The sequence below is a fragment of the Solanum lycopersicum genome, chromosome 3 (assembly GCF_036512215.1).
Source record: "Solanum lycopersicum chromosome 3, SLM_r2.1".
Taxonomy (NCBI): domain Eukaryota; kingdom Viridiplantae; phylum Streptophyta; class Magnoliopsida; order Solanales; family Solanaceae; genus Solanum; species Solanum lycopersicum.
In genome coordinates, this window is record NC_090802.1 from 66,112,714 (window position 1) to 66,136,095 (window position 23,382).

The following is a 23,382-nucleotide window of genomic DNA, read 5'->3' on the forward strand; positions in this document are numbered from 1 at the left end:
CATTGAATTTTGCTTACATGAGGCAAATAAGATTAAATATTGTTATCATTTTTGAAAGGACATTTATTTTGTTACTTCGATTGTCGTACTAGCATTGTTTCTGACTTGCCCTTCATTAAAAATGATTGTAATTAAGTGTTATTACTCAATGAGCTAGTGTATCACTCCACGCTAAATATTTTTACAGAGAACTCAGGTAGCGTTGGCGACGATTTCATTAATAATATAGTATGAATTGATTAGTGATCCTCGCATTGCTTCGCGTGACAAGTGACATATCGAATTGCTATGATTTATTTTGTTCTTTTAAAACTCTTAGAGTTACTTCATTTGTCAGTCCTTTTATTAGAGTTCTGATTATTCCTTCATATTGTAGTCAAGAAACTAATTTTAAATTTCTTTTCATATTTGGAGAAGAATTGCTATTATTACATGGCGATTGAATTGTTAATGGAATTATGTCATGGGTTTGAGATGTTATTAGTTGTATCATTAATTTTAAGACAGAGAAAAATTGAATAAGCCCAAAAATATAGAAATTTTATTTTCGATTTTATGTAGATTTATGTTAAGACTTGCTTTGAGATTCTTTCCAGCTAGTTCTGGTCTCAATTACTTAAAATGGATGGTGACAAAAGTGAAGCTTACTTTTATTGTAAATAAAACTGATAAATAAGTCTCACAAAAAAAAAAGACAAAAGAATTTTTAAAAAGACTTATAAACTCAACACATTTTGCGGTGTTAAAGTAACTACAATCATATATAGTCCTTATTACAATAAATTGTCATGTAACTAAACATGCAACTACAATCAATATTTTTACAAAGTTTAGAAATCTTCCAATGATAATTTAATAAGAAAAAATATGTTGACAAAAGAGGAGTTCACCAAGCAAATAATTGAAATGATGAAGGAAATAACTACGAAATATAAGAAAGAAAATCAGAAACATAATGCATAAAGTGTTGCAGGGAAATACGTTTCTTAGATATTCCCTTCAACACTTTATACAATGTGCTCGTGATTTCCTTCATCACCTTACGCAATTATTTTTTTATCGTTTCATTTTTTGTGTGGTGAACTTTTCTTTCGTCACTATAATTTTTTGTTAAAAACAAAATTCTTAAGATCCCTAAATTTTGTAGAAAACTTATTGTAATTTCATGATTTGAAAACACTAAAAAATCATTGTGGTATGAACTATAGATGATTATAATCATTTCAATATCATAAAATGTGCAATTCATAAGTCTTTTTCGAGAACTCTTTCTATCCTTTCTTCTATGAGACTTTCTTGTGAGTTTTACTTTCAACGAAAGTAAATTTTATTTTTTTTCTATTGATAACAAAAGAGAAAGATAAATAAGTTTGTTTGGGAGGGGATCAAATAATTATTATTTATGATGTTATGTGTTTCTTTGCCTAAGACTGAATCCTATTTATAGAAAAAAATTAGTTTTGTAAATATTTAAATAGCTTGAATAGAAAATACTAAGTTATTTGTAGTAGCTAACAAAACTGAAATAAATAAATGAACGATCCTCTCAAAGCAAGGAGACTCATTAAATTTAGCTCGACCTGTTATGGTGTCAACAAAGCATTTGTTGATGATCTTGATCTCCTATACATGCATTATGAAACGATTCAGACCAAATGACATCACAACATTAAATATATGAGCATGTAAGGATAATCTTGAGCATAACATAAAAAGTTTGAACTCGAAAAGATAGAAACATACTCATCTAAACTCTACTCAACACACAATTTTATCATTTAATTATAATAAATTGACATATATTGTTAGTGCATGTAAAATATTACGTATTTTCACCTTAAATTTTTTATTGGTCAGTTTGATACACGCTTTAATAGTTTGGCTCGTTTATTCGTTTCATCTCATCTACTTTATTTGAATTAAACTTATTTTTGGTATTTATAAGCTTAAATAGTTTTTAGGCATTTTTTATAATATTTGGATAAGATTTTTAAAATAAATACTTCAAAACACTTGTTTTAAAATTTAATAACAAAATAAATTATAAATTTGAATCTTAATCTATGATTTATTCTTATAAATTTTAAATTTATTGTGTATTTTTTCGTCCATCCATTTCCACTTTCATTATAATAGAATAGAGATAATTATATTCGTAATAATTACGACAAAATAAAAAATTATTAAGCATGTGATGATTCTCAGTAAAAAAAATTAAAAATATTGATCATGGCACAAACTGTGTCTAGACATCCAAAAAAAATTTTTTTTTTTTAGAGAATCTGATATTAGTTAATTGTCATTATAATATAATATATATTTATTTAACAAAAAAAAACAAACTTATTGGGCATAAAAGGAAAAAATAATAAACAAAAGAAATCACCATTGTTGCACCGCCCTGCCCTGCAAAAAATATATTTCTGGCCCATACCATTTCTTCGTTAGTTTATAATTATAAATTACTCCTTTTATCATTTGGTTGGTGAAATTAGGTAAATAGAACATTTTATGAATTTAGCCGTCTCATATTTTGATGTAATTACTTTCATCATTTTAATATAAAAATAAAATAAATTTATTACTACCTATAATCGAAGCAAATAAATCCATAAATAGTTATAATTTAGAGCATAATTTGCAAATCGTTGCTACAATTGCAGATTTATGAAAATATAGCTATATAGTTATTATATAATTGTATTAGTATTCAAATAATAAGTATAAATTAAAAACATAGCGCAATAAAGTATATCAATTTTGACACATACATATAGTGTAATTTCTATATTTATTATAAAACTCAAAATATAACTTTGTAATTTTTTAAAATTATAATTACATATCTTAAATATAATTAGATATTAATAAGATATTTTTAGATATCCATAATTTGCTTTAATCAATGAATATGGACGTATTTCGTGGTAAAATAAAAAATTAAATCTTTCTGCCCTGAAATTGACAAAAAGATTAGCACAGCCGTGACGCTGCTCTGTTCTATATATAACTCACAAATTGTTCATTAATGGCGAAAACAGAGCAAAGAAGAAAAAATGCCGGAAAATTTGTTGACCCAAGTCGGAGTACCTCAACAGAAGCTTTACAATGGAGTTCCTTTTCCAGCTGTGTTATCTCCAAACTCTAATCAACCTATATCCCAACTTCCTCAGATAATCAAAGAACAAAAAACATGGGTTGGGTCTCTTCTCCATCAATCTGGGGCTATTCTTTTCAGGGGATTTCCGGTGAACTCAGCATCAGACTTTAATGACGTCGTTGAAGCTTTCGGCTACGAGGAACTGCCGTACGTCGGCGGTGCTGCTCCTCGCACTAGTGTTGTTGGTCGTGTCTTCACTGCTAATGAATCGCCACCTGATCAAAAAATTCCATTTCATCATGAAATGGCTCAGGTATATACCATCTAGAATTAATTAAATTGTAAGAAAAACTAGTTTCACTCTCGAATTTCAAACATTGGCACGTAAATTGGGAGGGAGAGAGTATAAATCACTGAAGTGTAAGTAATTATAAACTCTACCGAGAATAATGGATAGAAAAGATTGTACCTTTTGTTTGAATTTGAGGTGTAATTGATTGAATTAATGATGGGTATAAGATCAAGAATAGGTAAAAACAAGTACTAGTGGTAGAAATCCCTTATCTATCTTCTATTTATACAAGGGTTTGAGTTATATAGGCGATTGATGATTCTTACTAGCTCAGTTGGTTGGCTGAGGACTCGATTAGTGTAAAATTTCTTAATCGGTGTATATAACTTAAACTCTCTGTACAAAGAAAAATAATGCCCTTTTTTCTCCCAAGACTTTGTTCTTTTCTATAGTTAACTGTATTGGATAATAATTTTGGCATTTTACTTTCGTGGAGTAGGTTCCCGAGTATCCGTCAAAGTTGTTCTTCTTTTGTGATGTGGAACCTGGAAGTGGGGGAGAGACTCCAATAGTTGTAAGTAATGTTGTATATGAGAAGATGAAGAATAAGTATCCTGAGTTTGTTGAGCGATTGGAAGAGCATGGCTTAATCTATATAAGGGTATTAGGGGAAGATGATGATCCTTCTTCCCCGATTGGTCGAGGCTGGAAGTCTACATTTTTAACCAAAGATAAGAGTGTTGCTGAAGAAAGGTTTGTACTTTGATCCTTTGTTTTCTTTTAACTTGTTGTGTAGTTGCTAGGAAATATGTCTTTTTTTCACTCTTTGGTATTACCTGTTGTTTCCTTTCATTTGGTTTACATATTGATTGTTGTTGCTACTGATATTCTTTACTGTAATTTTTTCCTACTTGTTTGATCTGCTTTACTCAAGATGAGGGTCTATCAGAAACAACTTTTCTACCCCTTATAAGATGGGAAAAAGGGTACACTCCACCCTTCCCAAATCCCACTGGGTATGTTGTTGTAGCAGCAGCAGCAGCTAGATGAATTAACTGATACCTCTTCTTTATTAACTTGAAATTTTGCAGTAATGATGCACAAGTTTAACTCTTTCATATTGGGCGACAGTGTGAGAGATAAAATATCAGAGAAGTGGTAGAGATGGGTCCTTTTTTGAACCTCTTCCTTATACTTCCCTAACTGCTATAAGTAATGAGTTAAGTTATAACAGCTGACTCGTAAAGATGGTGCATGGAATATAAAACACATTAAATAGGGGAAAGAGTGAAGTAGGAATTGATGACAAAAACATAATTGTTGTAGTACAATTGCTTTTTGCTGCTGAAACAGACATTAACATTGAATTGTTTATTATTGGAGCTGGCGCTTGATGTTATTTCTATCACCTGACTTGCAGATTTCATGACCTTACGACTTTGTCTATTCAAATGATGCAATGCCTAAAGCAGACATTATGTACCTTTCATATGAGGATATCTGATTCTAGTGTTTTGGAAAAGAGGAAGCTTCAGGATGTGTTGGGCACTGCATCATTTGAACAACGTAAGGTCATGAAATATAAGACTCTGGTAACTGCAGTGGCAGAAAAATGTAGTACAAGGCTGACAGTGCACTATTTTGTGACAGACAAGAACGTTGCCTAGCTACTTGCTTGCAACCTTAATGGTTTTCATTTTGCTTTCCCACCCTTAACATAGAGGTCGGAGTATGATTGTTTGTAAAACGTTTTCTTCACTTAGGATGAAGGTTGATGGGTAGATAATGTTGTTATAAAACCAAATGCCTGATAATTGTACAATGTACTAATCGACTTGCGTGACATTTAACAGGGCTGCCAAGTTAGGGATGAAGCTGGAATGGCTAGAAGATGGTGTTAAAACCGTCATGGGACCTATACCAGGCATCAAATTCAACGAAGAAAGGCAGCAGAAAATATGGTTCAATAGCATGGTAGCTGCTTATACTGGATGGAAAGATGCTAAAAACGATCCTGTGAAAGCAGTCACTTTTGGAGATGGTCAGCCTTTGCCTGCTGAAGTTGTACATGATTGTTTAAGCATCCTTGAGGATGAAAGTGTCGCGATTCCATGGAAGAAAGGCGATGTCTTGCTGATTGACAATTTGGCTGTTCTTCACTCCAGAAAATCGTTCAACCCACCTCGTCGTGTGTTAGCTTCACTCTGCAAGTAAAAGCAATGACAAAGAATATAGGCCTGTTTGAAGTTTGTAATAGTTTGTCTTCTATTTGATCCTCTCTTATGGCAGACATTGAAGAACTTAATTCTCTGTCCTTTGATGTTATCATTTTATGGTAATCATGATGGAAGTTTTACTAGTTTTGTTATCTTTTATGCATGGAGAGCACAATGTTTTCCGGAAAATGTTTTTCAATTGGTCACAATGTTTTACAAATAAATTTCCGTAGTAACACAATTTTCTAAAAGCTTATGAAATAATAGGGAAAACAAGTTTTCTGGGGTAAAATTTACCTGCACCAAAAGTTTACACCAAACCAATGCAGGCATGACACATATTTTAAATATCTCAGTATAGATAAGTTATTTCGGTTTCATGAACCAATTCAATGACTTTTATATTAGACCTTACAATGATTATATTAAATAAGAACACCACTGTGAAATATACAATCTGCAGACAATAGAATGGAAAGAACTTAAACATTTTGGGTAATAATTGAAAACTTTTACAATATATTAAATGCAAAACTGCAACTTAAACTCTCGGTATCCCAATAAGGAAAAAATCCGCTATACGAGAGTACTCAGTGCATAAAAAAGATAAACATTATAAAGAATGGTAGAAAAAAAGTGACTGGACTGGTAAAATGGAGAAGATTGGCTTCAAAAATACAAGATTACTATGTACATTATATATGAGTGTGCAAGGCAGCAGCTAGCATATGGGACCTATCTTCCCTGCACAATGCCACTGAACACTTGACTGTTCCCAGCAAGAGTTGCTTCCCACTCCACTGAGGATAACATTATCTGTGAAAGTGTGATCACCACGTGCTTCATGTCCGGTCTCAATATTGGATCATCATCCGCACACTGCTTAGCCAGCATAGCCACCTACCAAAGTAAACACAATTAATGATGGTGGACACAATGAAATAAGTCGTCAAATTTCAGTAGAAAATCAACCATCTATGTCACTCAGCTGATAATAACTATCAACTTCTAATCTTAAACTATCTCTTCTGTCTATATTTTAACTAAAGCAGCTGAGGTGGTTAGTGTCCCTACCAATTCTATGCAAGTTACTATAGATGAGGCACAACTTGAACTGATTCAAAGTTGACAAACATAATTGTTAAGCTGTAACTTACCTTGAAAACACAGTCAGAAGGGTACAAATCCATCAAACTGGGATCCAGCTGGTCCTTCAAGCTTGTCATACTAGTGGAGTCTGGTGAGTTCCTCAGAGCTGCCAGCATCTGCAATTATGTAGCATTAAGCACTGCCAAGTATTGATTCGTAGTATGCATAGAAGTGTGTAAATAATATACATGTTATGCATAAGTATACCTATACATAGGCACAGCACAACACTGTAGCTATGTATAACAATAGGCAAGGGCGTTTCAATTTTTTTTCGAAGTAAAGCATTTAGGAAGTTGATGAACTTATCCTAAACCTGAGAACAGTAAACTTCTCAATTTGATAAAGATGATTGCCAGATCGGCAATGGAATCTAGTCGTACATTGACCAAGTCTGATGAATACGAAAACATTTTTCAGAAATTTCATGAATTTGATCTTACTCAATTGTAGGATAAAATAAATGTTTTTCATCTTTTTTATCACATAACAGACTAGAAGAGGCGACACGGGCAAATGGAATCCATTTCGTAGCATGCTTCCAATTTTGAACAGTTTGTGAGCAATAAAACTTACAATGGACACTAAGGAGCGTCTTTCTGCAGTTTTCATCACATTGCCTTCAGTCCGGGTGACGGCCTCTTTACCTGTCAGCATCTCAAAAAGAACAACACCAAATGCATACACATCAGTCTTTTTAGTTGCCAGGCCATCCCTCAAGTACCTGCAAGAACAAGAGATACAAATAAAATCAGAGAGAAGTTTCCGTTTGTGTTCTTGCTTATTGTTGGTTATGTTGCTTACTCTGGAGCTACATAGCCATAGGTTCCAACAACTCGTGTTGCAGAGGCTTCTGCATCATTAGTTATCCCCATAAGTTTTGACAAACCAAAATCTGAAATCTGTTGCAAACATAGGGGATGAGAATCTGGGTTTGAAAAATGACAGCCACAAAGGAGTAAAATCAGGCACCAAAATAGCTACAACCTTTGCTCTAAAAGAATCATCAAGCAGGATGTTACTTGTCTTTATATCTCGATGCACATAATGCGGCTTGGTGTGCTCATGAATGTATTCCAGGCCTCTAGCAGCATCAAGTGCAATTTGGACCCTCATGATCCAAGAGAGTGGTGTGTGGCCTACCCAAAATAAGAGGTCAGATCATCTAGCTATTTCACCATAATACAGCAGTGACAGGTCAATTCCATATCAACAACTGGAAAAAAAAATGTATATATACACTACACAGAAATTCTGAGATTAACGATTATCTTCAAGATGTGTACCTTTGTTCTGAGGGTCATTCAAGTGGCTTTTAAGAGAACCCTTCTGGGCATATTCATAAACGAGGAATAATTCATCATTACTGACTGCATAGCCGATCAATTCTACCTTGACAAAATAATACCAAAGACAGGAGTCAAAACTTTGAATTGATGTAGCACTATCATCAAGCTCCAAAAATAAAAACTCAGGATACTGCAGTGAAATTCAGTATTTATTACCAAATTCAAATGATGAACTTTACATAGAACTTTCATCTCAGCAGTAAATTCTTTTGTTTTAGTAGCAGTCATTCTTTTGATTGCAACTTCCTGAAAGGTTAGCGTTTCAAAGATATAAGCAAGTTAATACGCAATGCTGACAGGAAATCTATCAATATAGGTAAAGTAGAGAGAAGTAACCTGGTTGCGAAGAATGGCGTAATAGACAGAACCATAGGTTCCATGACCAAGAAGATTGGAGTCAGAAAATCCATCAGTAGAAGATAGAATGTCTTCATAGGCGAAAACAAGAGGTTTTTCCATATCAAAGACATCAGTCCCTATAACTGCAAGGAAGCCCAGAATAGTCAGTTTTTGTTTCTTCTTTTTCTTTTAACAAAAAAAGAATAGTCAATTATTATATTGAGAAATCCTGCATGATAGTGAAACTACATTTTCCCCCATTATGAGCACAGGCGAAAAAGTTCTATGAACATTTTCAAATAATCCTTTTACCATTGTGGCACACCATTAGAAGCGAGTAAAGGACTAAGGCCAACATAGGCTTGGCATTTTCAACTAATGCCGGCAAATTATGTTGCTCCGATTCTTCATTAATGTCAACAGGTGTGTGTCACATCCTTCAAAAGTAGTTTTTTTTTGGAGGATTCAACACGGGTAAAGCAACATTTTGGAGAGTCTGAGCAACATAGGACGGCTATAAGCCTATAACTACATCATCATTTAGACATCAATTCTCGAGAAACTCAAGTTCAAGGGTACAACTTGAAATTTAGTGGGATGTTCCTAATGTGTAACCTTCACATAACAGTTTGCTTATGACATGTATACCCCAAGCTGGGTAAAAGCAGTATTATTTAATTTTGAGAGCTTACTTGACATCTTGGTCGATTTGCTTCTATTTGACTATGATAACTTGATCAGTACCATGCCTGTCATTTAGTTTTAGCTTTATGTTTCCATCTGAAACTCCATACGAGGATATCTTTACATAATGATTATGGAACCAAACCCCTTTTTGCTTTTCCCAACTTCCCATTCCCCTCTAGCAGGAGTTCAATAAGTCTATAACAGGTGTCACTTATGAATTGCTTTGATGGATTTTAGATCACAGGCATATTTTAATACATATAAGCAAATGACTTGATATCATGCATAATAGTTTGGAGGAAATTAAAAGTTAAGACCTTCAGTAATATCAATAAAAAGCATGCATGTCTACGTTCTGACCTTTTGGAATATTAATCTGTTGGTCAGTAGATTCTCCATTCGGTTCTTGCAGGTCCCCTGAGTTACCGCAAATGTACCTTCCTGAGGCACAACAGAAACTTGTATTTCGAAGTATCTGGAACTTGTGAGAAATCTTTTCATTTGAACCTGCTGTATGACTTCTCTCAGTTCTGGAAAAACAACTTGACGACCAACAGACAACAAAAGCAAGAATGACGACAATCAGGAGAAGACCAGCACCCAAACCCCCAATTATCCACCAGTAAATAGCATGACTCTTATGATTCTCCTCAACTCCTGCAGACATAGTCGAAAATTGGAGGTTTTTTACTCCTCAACAGAAAGGTAGCCATCTAAAACACATTTACTGCTGGGAAAAATTCCATTAAGAAATGGAGTCCTGAAATACTTCTGAGGACTATCTTTCTTTAATTAAGAAAACAACCATAGGTTGAAAAAACATAGCAAACCAACATGGGAGGACAACAACAACAACAACAACACACCCTTACCCTATACCTTGTGAAGGTGGAGAGGTTGTTCCTGATAGGCCATTGGCTAAAGTAAAGCATATCAAATCAGGTATGAAAATCATGGGGAAAGGAGCAGTAGCAACAACAAACCAACATTGAAAGGAGAACTATTAAATGAATTACAAGGTTACTGCATAGATGAATTGAGGATATGACTGTCAGGGATATATGAATTTATTGTGGATTTGTTAGATAAACTCCTCAGTGTCATGAAAGAATAGACACCCATCAATTAAAAGGAAATCGGAGAAACAGTTGAGGTAACATCTAATTAAGGGGAAACTTTGTCCTCCTTACATTGTTCATTTTCTTCTGAAAGAGTTTCTCATAAAAGAAATATTATAGCTTGGCACTGTCCATATAACATAGGGGTATGCAAAAAACTAAAATGACACAGAGATTTTTAATGTAGCCAAAAGTTGCTGATAGAATAGTTTGGTTGACTGCTAAGACGAAACCATATATTCAGATAAAGGTCTGTAATTTTCATTGCAATAATAGAGAATAACTTGCAGAATGATAATCAAACTGTTGGATTAGCTTGTGAAGGAAGTCCTCTCGTTCCACAGAGAGAAATTTATGGAGACACTGCCCTCGCAAGGAACTACTAACAGAAAGGAGGACATAAAAACTTGACCAGCCATGAGTAGAAGTTAAATTTATTAGTCGTCCTTGGGTGATATTAATAAAGAAAAACACAAATCTCACCAACAGGGAAGTAAGAATGCATGTAAGCTATTAAGAATTGAGAATACCTGAAATATCAGCAACAGAAGGTGATGGTGCAGGAGCAGGAACAGTGTGATTTTCTACAGGATAAGGTTCGCCAGGGGCTGGATGGACACAAAGTCGTTAAGGTAAAGTACTTGAAACCAAAAGATGCTTATTAGAAAAGCTATCGACTATGAGTAAATGAAAATAACTATTGAGCATGACAAAGTTGCTATTATTGAGCCTAGCAAGCTTCATTTTGAGGATTGGCTAATACAATTAGTTAACTGAATACATGAGATCTCTTGTTCAGATAAAACAGCACCCATATGCTCATCTTCACACCAGGTCCTCTTTAAAACTTACAGGTCGTGTGGTATAATTATTGAGCTATATAGTTGGATGTTGAAACTAATACATTATATGATGTATTCTACAGGACCTGTTATCAATCAAAATATGAATTTCCCTTCATACATGCAATCCAATTCTCTGACTGATTGAAGGCACCTGATTTTGGCCATGCCCCAAGGATGCCAAGCTAATTCCCATTACATCCACTTTAATCAACTTATCGCTATTTAGTGCAAAAAGTGTAGAGATTTTTAGATGTTTCCGAACATTGTTCTCATGTTCACTATTGGATACAAAGCAATAGGTAGTCATTATACTCTCTCAACCACAATAAATCACATACTCCATCTGTTTCAATTTGTTTGTCTTACTTTCCTTTATAGTTCGTTTAAGAAAATGTCGCTTTCTCTTTCTGGCAACACTTCAATTCCCACTTTCCACGTGGCATCTTTAAGACCACAACATTAAAAGACATTTTGGTACATTGTACATATCTTTAGTTTGTGAACCCAAGATTCAAAAGTCTTACTTACTTTACCAAAATCGTGTGAAGTCAAAACTAGACAAACAAATTGAAACCAAGGGCTCAGTTGGTATCTTAACCCGCCATAGACAAACAAGAGAGGATTGTGTGCTCCTCTAGAACAAAGGTTCATCCCCTCACTCACACAAACAAAAAGAGAGAGAAATAACTGACTGATCTTCCTCAGCAACTAAAAGTTCCAACATTTAATCACACTTACTTACTACAACAAACACAATTTCATTTATCAAACAGCTCCTATATCATCCTAAATCAAAATACTGATACACATTTGGAATTGGAAAAAACACAATCAGAAGTCATAAGAGGGGAAAGGAAACTCATACCTGAATTCAGTGGCACATAGTATAAAGATCCTGCTGTGAAATTATCAGGATTAGCAATTCCATTAACATTCTCAATATTATCCATACTAACCCCAAACCTACTGGACAAAGACCCTACAGTATCATCCTCTGTCATCACATAACTCATAAGGTAATTCCACAGCCCACTTGAGCATCCACACATGAGCTTCAGTGAAACCACTGCCCCTTTCTTACCCTCCCTAGTAAAATTAGTTGGAAAATAAGCCAAACCATCATAGGCATCAACAACCATATTATAGACAGATCCATTGTTCTTTCTGACAGTAAATGTAGTGTTTGTCAAGTACTTTCTCATCCCATAAGCACAAGAACAGTTCTTTCTGATAAAGACATAACCTTTACCATTTCCTTCAACAGTTATGTCATTAGGTAACACATCAAACATGCTTTGAATCACGGGGAGGGTCTGTTCCGGGCTAGGTTTAAAAGCCAAGAAGGAAGTGCACAAGCGACCAGTGTCCGTACAGTTTGATGGAGTAGGGTATGATGAACAAAGAGGGACAATCTTGAAAATTGCTGACAGACAAATTATTGCAAGAAATGTTAATTGTATATGATCCATTGTATTAAAGATTGAATCTTTGATAGATTTAGTGAAATGGGTCATGTAAACTTAAAGAAAAACATGAAAAAAAAGAATTTGCAAAGAGATGAATCTTAAGAGAAAGAAAGAGAAATGGGAATAGCAGGGAACCAAGAACAGAACATTTTGTGGGGGTGTTGGGGGAGAGGGGGTTTGGTTGTCCTGTAATGGCTGAAAACAAGGTGTTTTAGTGAAACTTATTACTACTCACTGAGACTGCAAAATTAACCAAAGAAGAAAAATATGGAAAGAGAAACAAATTACCCCAGAGATTTTTCAGAGAATTAGACATCATTTTTACACAGACTAATCTACAACTATTGAGTTTTAGTAACTAATTCAAACATTAAATAAACATAGTCCATGTTACCCCACATTTAAATGACCAAGAATCTTGTTTTTTTAAAGATAACAATAAATAGTTTGAGTCAACTACATAAATCTTAATTGTTCCTTCTTCTTTTTTTAAAAAAAAATTATAATTTTATATATATCCCATGTCCACAAGTTTACTATACTATATAAATACTAATATAAATTAGAGATTCAACCTCTTTTGTTGAGAGGGCCACAAATAGAAATTAAAAAAAAAAAAAAAAGGACAAGTTTTGGGAAGAGGGAAGCACAAGTTGCAAGAGCTGCATAGTTTGTATATGGGGTCCACTTCCCTTAGTATAGTTACCGCCAAAAAATCTAAATATCCTCTCATTTAAGGTATATATATGTTTACGATCATAATAATTTATTCTAATCCAAAAGGTTTTCTATAAGTTTCACGAGTAAAAATAGCTTTAAAAAATTAATAACTACGATAATTTCAAATAAAATGACTACGTATTGATTGATAAGTGTCTAAATTCAACTATTATTTGAATATAATTTATCAACTTCAAAATTATTTTTAAGGAGTTAATGGTCTATCTAATCTCCAAAAAGTTATCTGCTTAATTTAATAAATTTTATATAGTACAAATTAGAATTAAAATTGAATTATTAAATATAAAAATATCATATAAATTAGAATGAATGCGATAATCATACACGGATAGGGAAATAGAGCCACACGTGAAATACAGCTGTAAAATTAGTAAGGCGCATATACGTATTTTATTTTCTTCCACTTTTCCCCTTTGTTCTTTAGCTTTTATATCCTTTTATTATTAATTATTTAATTATTGTTAAATCAATATATTTTATTAAAAGAATTAGTACTGACATAATAAATTAATTGTTTAACTAAAGATAAAAAAATATACTTTATTAATTTATCAAAATAACAAAAATTATAAAGAATTATAAAAGAAAAAATTAACAAATTATTAGAGACGGAGAAAGTAATAAATAAATTAGTAATCATGTAAACAAGTTTCTTTTCTTTTTTGTCTTTTCACTTATCATAATGTGCATTCAAGTAATTCATCATGCAACAATTGATTTCCAAATTTTACTTTTTATATTACATGATGATTAGGAGCAAAATTTATAATTAATTATGAACTTAATAATTAAAATTTAATTATTATGTATGAAATTATAATAATTTTTTTTTTCTAATTTTGGTTTCACTTTGAGATTATTTGTTGGTTGCTTGACGAATCGAAATAATGGAGCAGTTGTAAAATTAGCAAACAAACAACGCAAATGGTCACATCAGCTACCACATGATTTAATACTACATTTATTTTAAGTCACAATAAATGCAATAAAGCTGTTTTAGCATATAAGTTTTATATTCTTACATTTTTTACATTTACTAAGTTACTTCTATTTAAAATTTATTTTTATTTTTAAATATATTGTACCTATTTTTATTTTTAATGTTATTAAAAATAATTATATTTTTAAACTTTAAGTTAGTAAGACAAATATAAAATGAGACAGGAATAAAAAATTTCATCTTACCTAAAAAGCAAAAGTTAACAACAGAAGTACAATACACATCACAAATTAATTCTAATAAAAATGAAATATTTATTAATCTAGTTCCGCACAAAAATAACATTATATTTCTATCACTTTTTTGATTTCCCGTAAATACATATAATTTATTTATTTTTTTATAAAATATAAACTTATGATTCAATTTTTATATTTAAAAAATGAAAAATCATCATTATTCGGACGTTAATTTCATTTTTAAATTGCAAACCATGAGATAAAATTACGTAATTAAATGCTTAATTAATAAGATATTTCAATTAGAGAGCTTTCAATATGTTGTGGTACTGTCTTGGACTAGAACATTACAATTCATGTTAAATGGAGAAAATTGAAATGCTAAATAGAGAAGAAGATAATAACTTAATTAGTAAGGGATATGGTCCATGCTCCATATATAGTAACTTTATCACATAAATTATTACTCTCCCTCGTCTCTATTTACTTATTTATTTTAACAAATTAAGTAAGATTAAAAAAAATTCCTATTATACCTTCATTTAATTTTTTTTAAAATTTCTAAGTTTTAATTCATCATTTTTAAACTATAATTAATAAGGGTAAAATTTTAACTTTATCATGCTAATATTATTATCTTAATAGGTGTATTATTTTTAAAATAGACAACTAAATAGAGACAGAGATCGTAAATTAAAAAATAATAGGCACGTAGTTAGGGTAGTTGAGCAAGAATTTCCATCTCATTTTTCTATTCTTAATTAATGATACAACAAATTGTCAATTACTTTGAAAACACGTACTTCCACCGTCTCTTTTCAATTGACTTGTGATATTTTTTAAAAGTCAAATTAATTAATTAATTATTAAAGTTAAATTTATTAATTTTAATAATTAAAATAAAATTTTAATTATTTAAAAATTATATTAAAAAGTATTATAAATTGCTAACATTGTTGATATTAATGTAAAAAAAACATATCTTGAAATATCAATCAAGTTTCATATCGTTTGACTCTAAAAAATGAAATCGTAACAACTAAAAAGCGACAAATAAAATATATGTATATATAATACTAAATCCGTCCAACAATAGTTATTCAATTTAGAAAATCAAGAGATAATTTACTTTTCGTGTCTATTTTATTCTTGCTATTAAATATTATTAATCATCTAACAAATTTCTTAAAGTATTAAATTTAATAAGTTAAAGCATAATATAGTAATATTATCCCTATTATTTGTTTTCTTAATAAATATTGTAAGTCGATAATGAACAACTATTATTAAACAGAGAAAATGGTCGGGAGAAAGGCTAAATAAAAATGTGGGCCTTAAAGCCCACGTCTGGTGCATGTGAGTATTTGATGGAAGCCCATTTCCATACATGTGGGCCACAGACAAATAAAAACATTTATTATTATATTACTTCTATTAATTATTATTAAATAATAAATTATGCTTTATTAGCTGTATGTGCTACTACAATTAAGGAAGAGAAGGATTGAATAAAGTTCTTTTTGTTTAATAAAGGAGTTCAACTTTATGAGATCAATTTTAATTTAATATAATCACAAGTCCAATCAAATTACTCAGACAGTGCAGTTTGTCTTTAAAAAAAAATTATGCCTTAAAGTCACATTTGTTCCCAGATTTAAATTGTTGTCTCCTTGTGCACTAGGCCCCCACGTTGCTCTTCATTTAATAACATAATTTCTTTAATCATAATTATATGTAAACTAAATCGAGTTGAATTAAATTACATTACAAAGTTTCCTACTTTAGGCTAAGTGGTAGGAATTATTCGTGCACTTTAGGTGAATCGAAAAAAGTACAATAATTGATTTATTGAGTATAATGCGCGAAAAAAACCTCCCGATCTATAACATAAATAAGTGTCTATATATTGAAAATCTTCAGCCTTTGGTACTAATTGAAGTATTTTTGCTATCTTAGGCCCTAAAAGAAGAGCCCAATTTATACTACTCTAATTTTGTTGACCCAATTTTACTTTTGGCATGAGATTTTACCTATTGAATAATGAGTTAAGTTTGAAAATTTTATGTTCTAATCAATTGCCCAACCTTATAAACAAGATTAGCCTATATTTTTATATCTTATCCTACTTAATCTATTTTATAGTTAATTTTTTTGTTTGTGATTATGATTTGTATATTTTTATATGCTTTGAAATTGAAAAAAAGTTATATTCATGTATATCATCACAAATTTAAACATAGTTGAGTGAGTTAAAATTTAAAAAAGAAACTAAAACTTCATTATTGGGTTTTTATAAAGCTTGAAAACTCGAGATAGGTATATATGATTTGTTTTTGTTTTTTTCAAATTGATAATTGTGGTTCTTGGAGATGTCATTTTGAAGTTTGTTAAAATTTGAAGCTCATCAAAAAAAGCTATATGTTGATATTTTTGACTCATTTTATTCGTCTGGAGTTTGTATGAAACAAAACCCAACAAACTTCAACCTATCTATTTTAAAAACATAAATTTTGTATAATTTAGTATAACTGAGAATCAAGATCTTGAGCAACCAAATGAGGTAGAACAATATAATTCATGTATTATTCTAAAACCATATGATATTCTTACTTATCCCATCTCAGATACTAAGCGACCTAAATTATTCCAAAGAATTTCCCTTCAAAAGAAAAAATAGCATATTGTTTTCTTGGACATTGATTGATCAAAATAAAATATTGTTTTTATGGTCAAATTGAATATCAAAAATCAAATTAGTTAGGCTGGGAGTATTCCATGAACTTAGACTTAACAACTATTTAGGCCCACATTCAACTTTTAAATTGGGCCACAGTATGGGCTTTTTGTGGAACAAACATTGGGCCTGGATAGTCTGTTTTTATAAGTTACAATGACCTGAGCATGATGTCCGTTTGACGCCGGCGGCCGCATGTGTTGAATAATAATAATTATTATTATTTTTATTTTTTTTAATGTGGAATATGAATTAACTTTGAATTTAATTTCCTAAAGGGAACATAGTGGGACCTTATTAAAAGAGTCGTGCAAGTTAAAATTGGAACTATACATGCACGTAATTCATATAATATTTGTCTAAGTCTAGTTAGAAATGACATATCACCGTATTTATTTCATTAGTTTCAATTTATTTGTATGATTATTTTCTTTTGTTTAACTTTTAAACCCTATATGTTAAAGATTCTCTTAGATTCTGTATCAAGTCAAAAATCAGACGAATAAATTGAAAAATAGAGTAGTATTACGGAAAGGTTTAAGAGTTCAAAACGTGGCTACCCAATCAACCTACCAACACAAGTAGACAATTTGAAAGGTCTAAAATTGTTGTGTCTAATTTTCCCTTTTTAACCAAAGTCTAGTGTTAGAGAATTAAAGCAAACGTTTAGAGCTTTCTATCAAGTGGCCTTGGTTTGAAACTTTGTGTCATAAAAGAGAAAAAACAATGATTTTTTTTACACTTTTACACTTAAGAGGAGAAGTTTACACCAAAAAAAAATCAAAACATCATAATTGGGTGGCCATATAGGAAGCTAACTTGAAAGTATTTAGTGCAAGTTGTGAGGATATGGGTAGTTGGGGTCTATACTATAGTTTTGCATGCCTTAAAAGAGAGACCGAGGTTCGAACTTACTCTCGCTCGATGTTCATACTAAGCCAATATATATAATATATTTGTATATAATTTTTTAACACTTAACTATGATTAGCTTTAACATATATTCACATTATTTTATGTAAATATTTAATGGAGACGAATATAGCCTTTGTACAATTGGTTCAACTGGGTTGAATAATATCAACACATGCCTGATAAATTACCACTAAAGTTTTAATAAATATGAGTGTATTTATATTTAGAAGTGAAAATTTAAATTTTAAATTTGATTATGCACTCGAAGACTTAGAATTTTCTGTCAAATGTGTGTATGGATTAATTGGTGGGTGGGGAGCCTTTGAAGTTGATATAAACCAAATTTAGCTGTTCATCTCAAATAAATCAATATATGCAATCACATCTTATTTGTGAATGTTTGAACCAATTTAATAAAAAAAAATAAAAAATCTATTTATATTAAATATATATATATATAAAAAATATTTAATTATAAGTTTATTAACTATAAACGAGAAACAAATTCAATAATAAATTAAGAATTTATAAATTTCAATCCAGTATATCAGACCTTATCCATTAATCTCTTCAGTATCACATCTTTTTCTTAGAGATATTTTAATTTTCCATTTCAATTTAATGTTTCCTTTACCATAAAAAGTAAAAATTTCAATGAAAACTACAACTGCTATTCTATTCTATACCTATCAGTCAACATATTCTGCTCTATCTATATATCATTAGAATTAAATAATGATGAAGTAATTAAGAGCATCGTTGATTAAAGGATATATCTTGTCTTGGTGGGTAGTTGTTATAAAAGTTCACATGATTTTTTTTTAATTTTATTTAATTGGTTTTAAGGCTGGAAGCGTTTTTCATGAATATAAAATTTTCCTCAAACAAGATTTAACGGAGAAAAAAATAATCTAATTCACTGTATCATATATTTTAATGGAGGAAAAATAGAATTAAGTACAGAGAAGAATCAATTGTGGTCCTGGTTCTTATTAACAACTCTTTACCATATTTATTCTCCAAATTAAATGAACTAAACGACAATTCTTCTTCTTTTGAAATCGAATAATCTCATAATGGCTACTCCTCTAGCTAAGTATTCGAATTTCCAAACGATATTGTTCTTATAAAAAGTACTTGATGATCTCAACGAAAAATAAAAGTGGTATATGATAATAATAATAATTTAAAAAAAATCATACTAACACAATCAATACCCTGCAAAAATAAATAAATAGAAATTAAAATTAACTACGGCTATAATATGTTGTTAAATTGTTGGTAGTTGACGGTTTTTGATAATCGATATCTAAATAAAATTAACAATGAATTTTACAGCTACATACGATACTTGTTCATAGTAAATTTTTGTTTTTTAATTATCATACGATAATAATATTCGAGTCATCTAATACGTATCGCAATTATGCATAACTTTGGAGATGTGGAAAGTGGTATTATAATAGCATGGGATTTAGCGAGATGAGGTGTTTAAAAAGCTAGATACGGCGTGATGATTTAATTAAGTGTAATCTTGATTTAAAGTTTGTTAATTAGGGGCCACTAAAGCACAAGTCATGATCAGAATAAAAAGGAACGTACAGATGCGTCATTAGCTCTGCTAATCATAACCAATAACACCATTAATTATATTATAATACTATTCAGTTGAAGAAATTAGATTTGATTCATTCATCCATCCTTCCTCTAAGATTATCCTTTCTATTTCTTTAAGGCGGACTTTGGCATATACAATGAATCTCCTTCTCTTTCTCATAATAATACTCTCTAAAATAAACAAATTGATACATAACTCTGTCCACTCCCTTCAAAGATATGATTAGGGACGTTAAATAGACGATTTGAGTTAAATTTAAATGGATTAAAATAAGATATGTTTAGAAATTTAATATTTTGTTATGCAATCTGTATTCTAAACTAATATTATTGATAACAAAATTTTACAGAAATAGAAAATTTCAAAGTTTAAATCATGCACGGAAGAACATAAATTAATTAACAGAAAATAGTATGAAACAGAAAAGTAAGAAAAATGAGTTTACTGAATGCACACTGTCCCGTTGAGCAAATTATCCTCCTTTAGAATTTGAGTTTTGAATTGGAATATATCCTCAGAGGATAGAAGATCCTATTCACTAGTGTAATGATATCAAAAGTAATGGTGTCAGCGAGCCACTTAACGGTAATAAAATACACGAATGATGAATTTTTGCAGAAGAAATTCAAAAAATTCGTAAGCAAAAAGCCTGAGGATTCACGTGTATTTATAGTTAAGAAGCACTGATTTCGAACAGTTGTAAGTTGTAAAAACCCACACGATCATTCATAAAAGTTGATAACCGTTCAAATGGTCATGGTTCATGTTCCTGAAAGTTATAACATTTAAGAAAAGTCATCTCTAATGATGGAAAACTCAAATAAACGGGAAAAATATTTTAAATAGGAATTCGAGTTGAATCGGATCATTGCAGATAAATAATTAAAATATTTTGATCATTTAATTTAATTATAATAAAATTTGTCAAAAGAATAATTTCTTGATCATTTTTCAAAATTGAAGCCAAGCGACGACTGCGAAAGAGTTTCCTCTTTCAAACTTTTTTAAACAACAGGTAAAAATTTCTCTCTCTATTTTCCCTCAATTTTCCATTAATTTTTACTATACACCCAATACATTTTAAATTTAACAACAAATGACAAGTCCTTCATAAATTTATATTTGGACTATATATCTCCTAATTTTTATTACAATGATTTAGTTTTGTCCCAATTGAGTGATTGACACTTTGTTTGTATTATAATTTTTTCTTTTCAATCTATTCAAATTTACGTCAGAATATTTTTTTCATGTGGTAAAATTTAACACTTTATAATATGACAGTATGGCCCTCCTCCGTCCAGATAAGCATGAAATAATTAAAAAAAAAAAGAATCATAAAAAAAGTGGCTGTCATATATATAAATAAATATAGTTTTGAAAGTGTCAATTGAAGAAGACTACACTTTCGAGTTCCGACCATTGTTGATAGAAAGGTATATAAGGTGGGTCGGGTCAACAAAAACGTTACAGCTATACTTGATAATGACCTCTTCGCTATTAATGATGTTTTTATAAGGCAACGAAATAATATATATCTACGAATTCGAAATAATCTAATTTTACTATCGAACACTATTTTTATTTTTTTTTAAAGTAGAGCAATATGCCACTCGGAAAAGGGAAAACGAGTAGCTTGTGGTGGGAAAATGCTGTAGATTTTTATTTTATATATTTTATTAAAAAAATGGAGTGCAGCATATGACATAAAAACGTGAAAAAAGAAGAAAGAAAAGGGAAGGGACATATCGAATATTATTATTATTATTATTTGACATCTCTTTTATTTATTAGTATCTTTTAGGGATAGTGATGGAGTTTTTGGAGGCCAATAAGTGAAGTGAAGAAAAAAAAGTAATTAGTGTTCATCCGACTCTTAAGGCTTTAGTTGAGTGAATGCATCACATCATTGACGAATTGGAAAATTTTATTAAAAGAGTTGAAGATATAATAAATTTCAATATCTGTTATATATATAAAAAGGTAATTCTGTTTATCGTTATCTTCAAATAACAATCTATTCGATTAATTTAAATTCGCATAATTAATTTATAGCTGAAACGTTAAATTTCTTTTTTTCTTCTTCTTAAAACGTTAACACTTTTTATTAAAAGGAATATGATTAATCTTTGATTTTCATCCTGCTAATATTTAAGATAAGCATGTCTAACCTTTAATTAGTAAAATATTATATTTTTAGTATCTTTATAAGGAACATATATATATGATATATTAACTATTTTAGAGCTATATTACCTTTAAATGGGGTAACAATAAAAATAATACCTAACACATCAATAATTTATTAAATTTGTGAAGATTTATAGTAAAAAGAAATCAAAAGTACACGTAACAATTAATTAATTATAGATTAAGTGTATTACTTAATTATAAAATTTTAAAGTTATTAAAATCATTATTTAACAATATCTAAGGAAAATATTGCACCATATTTGACTTTGATATGATTCAAATTAGTGGAAAATAAGAGCATTAAATCCAAAATAGTGAAAATATTGCTAGTGTGAAATGGATAGATCAACATATGTAAACATCAAGAGTAGATGGGGTCTACCACAAACTTTTATGAAGAAATAAGATTTAAGGGCCAAATGTGTTCCCCACACCAATTATATTACTATGAATGAAGTGCTACAAAAGTTATGGGGCTTCTCTTTTCATATTCTCCAAATATAATGTATAGTCTCATTAATTATTTGGAAAACGTGGCCAAAATATTTTTGCTTCTACTAAAGAAACAACAGTCGGCAACTCACCCGCAGCCTTCTTTCTTTTTTTTTTTTGGCTCGATATAATAGTTAAGCCTGATTATTTTAGATTCTTGTCGTATGGGGTCCCATTCAAAAAGATTTGTTTTCTATCGAGAGTGTTACGGTTTCAAATTTAACATCTCTTGTTAATGAAGGAAAAATCTCATTCACTACATCACATTCTTTGATGGTAACAGACTCATTATTGAATGTACTTTTTTTTTCTTTCAAAAATTAAATTACATAATTTTAATTAATATTTTAAGTTATATATTTTTTTCAAATTTAAGATCTTAGGTTGATGTGTCATTATGTTTCTCACCGCTAATTAAATATTTAAATTTAACCTTTGTAAGGAAGTATTATATAATTGGTCAATTAGTCTTTAAGCATGAAAGCATATGATATGATTGGCCACACCACTTTAAAGTATAATTAAAGGATATATAAAAGTTGTTACTTTGGTATGTTGACGTGTAACAATTATATGTCATATCTTTCCATTTTAATTAATAAAATTGGTATTCCTCATAAAGATGTTTTCCGTTCTAATTAGAAAAAGGACTTCCCTTAAAACTTATCAACAAGGGGGGAAAAAGTGACATATTTATATAATAAAAAATAATTTAATTTTAGCAAAAAGAACAATGTTCTTTAATAGTTGCAGCTGAATTCATGGATAGAAGAAGGCATTGTTTCTATATTTTACCTAAAGTATAATCATACCGAATATGACTCACTTAAAATAGAAAAAATTATATCAAGCACGAAATAATTATTTGGTTTTATTGTTTTTAGGAAGGTCATAATATTATTAGGTAATTAACAGTATACATTAAATCATCGTCTTCTTCGAAAAAAGA

The 23,382-nt window shown here is 30.4% G+C and overlaps 2 protein-coding genes across 4 annotated transcripts; one reads left to right on the forward strand and one right to left on the reverse strand.

Moving 5' to 3' along the window:
- Positions 1 to 2,884: 2,884 nt before the first annotated feature.
- Positions 2,885 to 5,751, forward strand: LOC101258846 (clavaminate synthase-like protein At3g21360). The gene is made up of 3 exons (XM_004236350.5): positions 2,885 to 3,413; positions 3,892 to 4,145; positions 5,246 to 5,751. Exons 1-3 carry the CDS (start codon positions 3,057 to 3,059, stop codon positions 5,604 to 5,606), a joined length of 972 nt encoding a protein of 323 aa, XP_004236398.2. The 5' UTR covers positions 2,885 to 3,056; the 3' UTR covers positions 5,607 to 5,751.
- A 346-nt stretch (positions 5,752 to 6,097) lies between these two features.
- LYK3 (LysM receptor-like kinase 3) lies at positions 6,098 to 13,084 on the reverse strand. 3 transcript variants are annotated; one of them, XM_010320098.4, is made up of 11 exons: positions 11,961 to 13,084; positions 10,781 to 10,858; positions 9,493 to 9,642; positions 8,443 to 8,588; positions 8,263 to 8,352; positions 8,044 to 8,149; positions 7,745 to 7,896; positions 7,562 to 7,659; positions 7,334 to 7,481; positions 6,766 to 6,873; positions 6,098 to 6,508 (listed from the first exon to the last, which is right to left on the reverse strand). In XM_010320098.4, the coding sequence occupies exons 1-11, from the start codon at positions 12,607 to 12,609 to the stop codon at positions 6,344 to 6,346; spliced, it is 1,890 nt and encodes a 629-aa protein (XP_010318400.1). In that variant the 5' UTR covers positions 12,610 to 13,084; the 3' UTR covers positions 6,098 to 6,343. The 3 variants fall into 3 exon arrangements, with proteins under 3 accessions (XP_010318400.1, XP_010318399.1, NP_001234712.1); XM_010320097.4 differs by having other exon boundaries at positions 9,493 to 9,789; NM_001247783.1 differs by lacking the exon at positions 6,098 to 6,508 and having other exon boundaries at positions 6,700 to 6,873; positions 9,493 to 9,789; positions 11,961 to 12,564.
- Between the last annotated feature and the right edge of the window lie 10,298 nt (positions 13,085 to 23,382).